The sequence below is a fragment of the Nicotiana tabacum genome, chromosome 13 (assembly GCF_000715075.1).
Source record: "Nicotiana tabacum cultivar K326 chromosome 13, ASM71507v2, whole genome shotgun sequence".
Taxonomy (NCBI): domain Eukaryota; kingdom Viridiplantae; phylum Streptophyta; class Magnoliopsida; order Solanales; family Solanaceae; genus Nicotiana; species Nicotiana tabacum.
The window spans coordinates 5480167-5489263 of NC_134092.1; the positions used below are offsets into that span (position 1 = coordinate 5480167).

General features: G+C 37.4%; 1 protein-coding gene across 1 annotated transcript; it reads left to right on the top strand.

Annotated features, from left to right (window-relative positions):
• Positions 1–6642: 6642 nt before the first annotated feature.
• Positions 6643–8725, top strand: LOC107770940 (UDP-glycosyltransferase 75C1). Its single transcript, XM_016590266.2, has 2 exons — positions 6643–6974; positions 7542–8725. Exons 1-2 carry the CDS (start codon positions 6661–6663, stop codon positions 8629–8631), a joined length of 1404 nt encoding a protein of 467 aa, XP_016445752.1. The 5' UTR covers positions 6643–6660; the 3' UTR covers positions 8632–8725.
• Positions 8726–9097: the final 372 nt, after the last annotated feature.

Sequence of the window (9097 nt, forward strand, 5' to 3'; positions counted from 1 at the left end):
TCCCTCGGCCTGAGATGTGGCAAGAGCAAGTGGAATCAATCCAGCCTGAGCTATGGTGCTGAACATGCTCAGAAACTGGGCTAGAGTCTCCTGGAGGGCTGGTGTAGCAACAGGTACCTTAGGTGTCTGCCCTCCAACTGGAGCTACTGGGGGCTCCTCTGTAGCAGCTCGTGCAGGTGCTCTGGCTGGACCGCGTGGACGCCCTCGGTCTCTACCCCGGCCCTGGCCCCGGCCTCTCGCGGCTCTAGCAGGGGACGCAGGTGCCTGGTCAACAAATCCTCTGATACGGGTCCTCACAATCTGTGGGAAATAATATAATACAGAAGTTTAGAAATTTTGATGTCAACAAATTTCGCACGACAAGGAATCAAAGAAGTATAATTTTTCCTAACAGTTCCATAGCCTCCCGAAGATAAGTACAGACGTCTCTGTACCGATCCGCGAGACTCTAATAAACCGGCTTGTGACTCACGACACCTATGAACCTATAGCTCTGATACCAACTTGTCATGACCCAAACTCCCGCCGTATAACGTCGTGACGGCACCTAGTCTCTACGACTAGGTAAGCCTAACAAATTGCGGTAAATAACAAAACGAAAGTAAAACTTGGGAACTAACAGCAGTGGATAACTAAATAGCTAGCAACAATGCCGCTCAGCATGTACAATAACCAATACTCTATAAATATACAATCTTCCCAAAACCCAAAACATCATAAATCACAAGCAACAGGAGGAAAACTAGTATCTCTATACACCAGATTCTAACAAAGAAGTACGGAAGATAAATGACATAGGAGAGAATAGAGGGAAACTCCGAGGTCTGCGGACGCGGCAGATGTACCCTGAAGTCTCCGTACAACAGCAAGAACTCTCAGCTAGTAACGAGGCTGATAAGAAGTACCTGGATCTGCACAACAAAACATGTGCATAAGAGCAGCATGAGTACACCACAACGATACCCAGCAAGTGCCAAGCCTAACCTGGGTTGAGTAGTGACGAGGTCAGGTCAGGCCAACTGGTATATAATAAATAAAGTAGGAGAATATACAGTATAATAAGAGACTAGAATTTAACAAAAGGAAAACACAGCAAGGCAACAGTGCAACACACAGGGGTAAACAATAGGGGATATCCCGAGATACCATCTCGTAGTCCCAAAATAAATATATAGGGAGAACTCCCGAGGTACCGCCTCGTAGTCTCAAAAGTAAATATGCAGGGAGAACTCCCGAGAAATCGTCTCGTAGTCTTAAAAGTAAATGTGCAGGGAGAACTCCCGAGGAACCGCCTCGTAGTCTCAAAAGTAAATGTGCAGGGAGAACTCCCGAGGAACCGCCTCGTTGTCTCAAAATTAAATATACAGGGAGAACTCTCGAGGAACCACCTCGCAGTCTTAAAAGTAAGTGTGCAGGGAGAACTCCCGAGGAACCGCCTCGTAGTCTCAAAAGTAAACACGCAGCTCAAACCGAAAAATACAACAGTTAACAACAAGATTTCTACAGTTATACTGATAAAGAACAAGAAAAAGCAGGGAATCAACTAGGCATGCTTCACAGAGTTCAAATAAGCAGTTAAAACACGTAGACATGCAATATTAGACTAAACAGGATAACTATACATATTGGAATAGCCCAATTTAGTATGAAAACAGACGAATATTCATTTAAACGGTATAACTATTAAAGAAAAACAGGCTGCTACTCAGTAAAATAAATCGGCTTTTTCAACAAATACCCGTGTACGTACTCATCACCTCACGTACACGGCGCTCACATATCACAACAGTGCCAAATCCTATGGGGATTTTGCCCACACAAGGTTAGGCAAGCCACTTACCTCGAACCAAGCTCAATCAATCGGTAACAATGTCTTTTCCATGAATATCCGACTCTGAATGGCCCAAATCTAGCAAAGAATAATTACATATCATAAATACAACTATAATAGACTAATATAATTAATGAAATTAAGACTTTAACAACAATTTCGAAAATCGTCCCCAAAAGTCGACCCGGGCCCACGTCTCGAAATCGGGTAAAAGTTATAAAATATGAACACCCATTTACTCACGAGTTCACTCGTACCAAAATTATCCAAATCCGAATCGAAACTCAAAAATTTATTTGAAGAATTTCTCCCATTTTCCCCAAAATTTTCAACCCAAATCCGAAATTAAAAGATGGAATTAATGATAGATTAATGGGATATAACCAAAATGGAGTGTAGAATCATTACCCAATCAATATCTCTGAAAATCTCTCAAAATCACGTCCAAATCTGAGCTCTCAAACTCAAGGTTTGATAAAAATGGTCAAACCCTCGTTTTGAAATGATATAAGTCTGCCTAGTGATTCCTTAATCGCGATCACGGAAATAGCCTCGCGATTGCGAAGAACAACTTCGCTGCCCCAGGATTTAACCCTATGCGAACGCGTAAAACACCAAGCGAATGCGATGTACTAGCTCTCAGACTTACGCGATCACGAACGTCCTCACGCGTTCACGATGAGCAAAGCGCGTGGCCCAGCTTTAGTCTCCTTAACTCTACGCGAACGCGACATTGGCCACACGTTCACGAAGCACCATTTCACACCACTACACGTTCGCATCCTTCTGCCCGCGAACACGAAGAACAAAACTTCCTCTGCCCAGATAAGCCTACGCGATCGCGGACCCTCTCTCGCGATCGCGTATAAGGAAACCAGATGCACCATATCACAGAACTTCAACCATTTCTCTAAGTCCAAAACGCATCTGATAATGATCTGAAACACACCCGTGCCCCCCGGGACCTCAATCAAAGATACCAACAAGTCCTAAAATACCATACGAACTTAGTCGAGCCCTCAAATCACATCAAACAATGCTACAAACACGAATCACCCTCCGATTCAAACTTAATGAACTTGAAACTTCCAATTTCTACAACCGATGCTGAAACCTATCAAACTATGTCCGATTGACCCCAAAATTTGCACACAAGTCATATTCAACCGTACGGACCTACTCCAACTTTTGAAATCGGAATTCATCCCCGATATCAAAAAGTCCACTACCGGTCAAAATCTCCAAAAAATTTGGCTTTCGCCATTTTAAGTATAAATGAGTTACAGACCTCCAAAACACAATTCGGACACGCCCCTAAGTCCAAAATCATCCAACGGAGCTAACGGAACCGACGGAACTCCATTCCGGAATTATCTTCATACAGTTTCGACTACGGTAAAAAAATCCTAAGACTTAAGCTTCCGTTTAGGGACTAAGTGCCACAATTCACTCCGAAACCACAACAACAATCTCCCGACAAGTCACATAAGCAGAAAAAGATACGGGGGAAGCAGTTAATAGGGGATCGGAACTATTACTCTCAAAACGACCGGCTGGGTCGTTACACGCTCGCATAATGTGGTTAGACCTTTAGGCAACTTTGAGCCAACCTGGACTGTCTCGTGCCTGCACAATGAGTTCATGGTGTGAGCTTGAGCCTCTACGGACTGTTTGGCGCCTGCATAGCGTGCTAAGCTATGACGTAAAGTATCTGAAGAATTTCCCATGACTTCACGAGATATACAAGCAACATGATTATTGCATATGTTGATTCTTATTAAAACACTTGTACCAACTTTTAGAGGCGCTTCGAGTTATACATCACTCCATTTGCTTCTACTAGTGAGCCCCCACTTATGATTCTGTGGCGGCGTTTTAATTATTATAATTCTTTTTTTTTTCATAGTTGGGTTTGTTTTTGCATTGCCAATGTCCCTTGTTTAGACTTTATTTTGAAATGAAATGAATGTCCCTTGTTCAGTCCTTTTCTGTTATTTTGATATCCCTCTAGATTTAGATAACCTCTAAAGCTTTAGAGACGAACACAAATTACTTACAAGCATTGGAATAAAATGGGTTTGAATAAAATGAAGTTTGATGTTGTTGATCAACTTGTTTCTTCCTTTCATCAAGTTAGCAATTTTAAGACGAGAGAATAATGCATTATATGTAGAGATCCAAGGTTTGGACCAGGTGATTTGGAGAAAATAGAAGAGCTAAAAAATAGCAGCAAAAAAATTGAATATTTTGAGCTTTCACGAGTATTTTACTCGTACGATAGACTGTATCAATGGATATAATTTTGGTGTATTCCGATATATTCAATTTACTATATTTATTGGGTTGTATTAAAAAAAAATACAACGGTATTTGGTTGTATTCATTAGTAGCTATTTTTACACTATATTCGATTCGGCTGTATTCAAAAATAAAAATATTCAAAAAATACAGGCTAAAATACAAAAAAGTCTCTTTCGAAATACAAAAGTATATGTGAAATTGCAAAAAGATACATTGTATTTACACTCCAAAATAACGAATACACTCAAATCCAGCCAGATCTAAGAAATACAAGAAATAAAATACACTCAGATCGGAGAAATACAATAAAATAAAATATAATAGTATAGCTACGGTAGGTAATTAATTTAAATTATAGTTACCGTAAGTAAAAACCTCTTAGATGTTATCTACACCATGTAAAAATTACTAAAAAGAAATAGAATGTGATTGAAACTGTGATCCAATAGATCCTATACTTGCGACATAATAACTAGGTGGACCGAATAATACAAAGTACATTTTCCTAATAAAATAGAACAACTTTCACGTACCATTAAAACAAAGAGTACCACAACATGAACTAATAAACAATGAGCGATAAAGTACTATACCTCCTTCGTGTTAAAATCCGGAGTCCGCTTCTGCCTTCGAGTCTGTAGTTTTGAACTGCCAGAATCTAATTTCAAACCCCGAGTCTAAAGTTCTTACTTAGGTCAGTGAAAAAAAACTTAGAGGTACCCACCTTTTTGAGTGCTTAGGGGTAGGAGGCAGTGGCAGTGGCAGAGCTACTCTTTGCCAAGGGAAATTAAGTGACACTCATTCGTCCTAAAATTATACTACGTATACAAATTAATTTTTTATTTTTTATATATATTTTATATATGTTGAATCTCCTTGATTTCTTTGTATGTTTATTTATTTATATTTTAACTCTCCTTAATAAAAATCCTGGCTTTGCCACTGCTAGAAGGTACCATCATTTTTGTTTTCAACCTTGAAATCCTAGGTAGGCTATAGGTATTTTTATTATATCTAAAGATGGATACGTAATATTACAAATTTATGAAAGATGCACATAAAAAGAAACTAATATCAAGAACTCTAGTGCTAGGATTAGGTACATAACATACCAAATCTCCTAGTAATACAGAAGCACTTCTATGTAAGAGGAATACTTCTCACATGGGATTTATCATAAGACAGCGAAGCAATCTACTTCGATTAAGTATTGACTAGGCAAGTTATGACAGGAATACAATAAAGAAGATCCCGAAATAGCCGGTTATTCAATCGTTTACACTAAAAATAGTCGATGAATGTATACTCTATATATATAATATATTTATAATTATGTATAATCAGTGTACAATCTATATATACTGACTAGGAAAAGTAAATTGTGAATCCGGCCGACTATTTATGTAAAAATTCCTACAAATTACTTGCGTTCGCTCTAGTGATAGTTGTAGGATGTTGCGTGAAGGACAAGTAGTTAAAGGTGGTAGAATAGGGTGAGGTGGTACCACTTAGATTGCGGCCAATTTTTCCATCTGCAGATCATATGGGTGAGAGCGTGTGAAACTCATAACTACCTCGTAAAGGTGTTGAAATTAGTGCATATAAAACCACACATTTTGTAAGGTTTATTACAATGTTGTCCTTGGAAGAACGACTCGCTTTATAATGTTGACACATAAGATAAGTTAAAATTTGAATTGTTTAATGCTTGAATAAAAGAAAAACATATTTGTTAATATGTTACTTCTTGATTTTTGTATAATATAATAGATAACCACTATATTAGTAAAAGGAAATGTAAGTCTGAACTATTGGGATTGTTTTTAACATGCTCCATTATAACCTATTAATGATAGACATGAGACAACTAAGGATTGTGGTGGAGTGATAAGTAATTATTCATCTTTAACTAGAGATTGCGAGTTCGAGCCTTGGATATGATGTTGTTTTTGTTTGGGAGCGTTTTACCCATCTCTCCCCCTCCCACAATAACAAAAACTATTGAGTTTGATAGAATCTGTAACCGACACTCTAGCTCAGCCTCTAAAATAGATATGCTAATCGACATAATGCCATAGGCCACCCAATCTAAATTGTCATCATAATACACTGATTTAAAATTTTCCCCACAAAGGGGTTGTTTAATCGGTTGGTACAAGTTGCCAAATATTATATCTCCTTACGTTGCCAAATATTATCCTTGCTTTCATGTGACCAAATCGCAGGGTAAATTTCACAAATTGTCATATAATTATGACTTTTTTTTTTTTTATTAAAGTCATATAATTTTATTTTCTTACATAAAAATCATAAAACTTTTACTAACTCTTATAAAAATCATAATGACCGAAAAACACAATTTTAGATCATATAACTATTACGGTAGTATTTTCTTATTCAAGTTTTTTGTTTTGTTTTGTTTTCCGTTTTTTTTTAGGTTACTTATTCTGAGCTTCATTCATAAAAATTGAACTCTTATATATAGGCTTCAAACTTCTTTAGCTTACATATCCAAAGACACAAAATAGATGGCAAAACTGAAAGATAATTGTCATGTTCTTCTTGTAACTTTCCCATCCCAAGGCCAAATTAATCCATCTCTTCAATTTGCCAAGCGTTTAATCAAGCTTGGAGTAAATGTCACCTTCTCCACAAGTCTATCAGCACTAAACTGCATATCTAATAATCTTCCCTCTGTCGAAGGCTTAACTTTGGCTCCATTTTCTGATGGCTATGACAATGGCTACCCCAACGTTGGCAAATCCCTCGATGAGTATCGAGAGTTCTATGCTTCCTTCATTGCTCTTGGGTCCGAGTTTGTGTCCGAAATCTTTACTGACAGGTACTACTAAAAAATAGGAATTAGCGACAAATATTTTGGTAATGTTGGGCTAAGTTAGCTCAAAGATACTGTTAATATGATATGATATCATCCGCTTCGAAACAAGTTTGCACTATTAAGAGTATATTACAATTTATATGTAGCTTCTTTTCTTTTTAACTATCAGTGTGGGAATTCAACAACAACAATAACAAACCCACTATATTCCACAAGTGGAGGTATTGGAAGAGTAGAGTGTATGCAAACCTTACCCCTGTCTAGTGAAGGTTGAGAGGTTATTTCCAATAGACCCTCGACTCAGAAAGGGTGAGAAGAAGAAGAATATAAGGAGAAAAGAGCGAATAAGGACATAGATATATATGTGAAAAATCATTAAAATTTACACGAACATAATTAATTTCAGCCCATAATTATAGAAGTATGATGAAAGAACCTTAAAGGTTGACTCTATCAAATTTATATTCTGGAGTTGCTTCTAGTCATTAATCCGACGTTAAATATGATTAGCGACGAATTTTTCTGTTTAGCGACGAAATTTATCCTTCGCTAATTCCTGTTTTTTTGTAGGGCGAAGGAGGGGCGCCCATTTTCGCGTATTATCTACACGGCCGTGCTCTCTTGGGTTGGCATAGTGGCAAGAAGGCTTAATGCCCCAGCCACACTTCTATGGATTCAACCAGCCACACTTTTAGACATCTACTACTATTACTTCACTAGTTACAAAGAAGCATTCAAGAATTGTCCTGATGAGGACAAATCACTTGAGATTCCTGGGCTTCCATTCTTTGTAGGTACTCGTGAGATTCCATCATTTTTGCTTTCGAGTAATGGACTTATGGACTGGCTAATTCAAACAATAAAAGAGCATATTGAGTTAATAAATAGTGAAAGTAATGAAATAGTACTTGTGAACACTTTTGATGCTTTGGAATTTGAGGCATTGAGGGCTATAAAGAATGTGAATATGGTAGGGATTGGCCCTTTGATTCCTTCAGCTTTTCTTGATGGAAATCCTTCTGATACTTCTTATGGAGGCGATTTGCGACAATGTTCAAAAGATTACATGGAGTGGTTGAATTCAAAGCCTAATGCATCTGTAGTTTATGTAGCATTTGGTAGTTATACTGAATTACCAAAACAAATGATGGAAGAGATTGCTCAAGGATTGTTACAAAGTGAGAGGCCATTTTTGTGGGTAGTTAATGGAGAAAATACAATGGAAAATTTAAGTTGCAAAGAGGAACTTGAAAAACAAGGGAAAATAGTGTCTTGGTGTTCTCAAGTGGAGGTTTTACAACACCCTTCTTTGGGTTGTTTCTTGACTCATTGTGGATGGAATTCGACTCTGGAGAGCTTAGTTTCTGGGATTCCTGTCGTGGCGTGTCCACTTTGGACCGATCAAGGTTGTAATTCTAAGCTTATTCAAGATGTTTGGAAGACTGGTGTGAGAGTGAATGTAAATGAAGACGGCTTTGTTGAAGGGGCCGAGTTCAAGAGGTGCATAGAAATTGTGATGGCGGATGGAAAGGAAGGAGAGGAATTGAGGAAAAATGCTAAGAAATGGAGGGACTCAGCTAAAGATACTATTAAGGAAGATGGTTCATCTAATGTGAATCTCAAGGCTTATGTTGATGAGGTTCTTAATAGCCATGCATAATCTAATAAAGCAAGAACTATAATACATAGATTGATATGGGGTTGTACTACGATGTTTAGTTTGATGTATTCAAAATTTTAATGTGTTTATTTTTTATTTTTTTTAGCTTATTTGCTATTAAAATATACTCTATCTGTTTCAAAAAGATTGACATTATTTCCTTATTAGTCTGTTCCAAAAAGATTGGTACCTTTCAATATTTCCTTAATGGGAAGTAATTACAACCACACAAACGCTATGGCAGGTTTCAGACCACAAGTTTCAAAAGTTTTACCGTTACACAAGTGTTATGGCTTATTTAAGATCATATATCTTAAAAGTCTTACCTTGTTTATTAAAGTTTATGTCAAGTCAAACTAAAACATTTTTTTTGAAACGGATGGAGTAGTTCGTTTTGTAACTTTAGTTATTTTTAGTCCATACATTACTAATACTTACATTTTTATTGTACATTTATCAGGCATAA

Excerpts from the sequence above, each read along its gene's own strand:
- LOC107770940 (XM_016590266.2), top strand. The coding sequence starts at position 6,661 with ATGGCAAAACTGAAAGATAATTGTCATGTTCTTCTTGTAACTTTCCCA. Across the intron at positions 6,975-7,541 it reads TCCGAAATCTTTACTGACAG|GGCGAAGGAGGGGCGCCCAT; the intron begins GTACTACTAAAA and ends GTTTTTTTGTAG.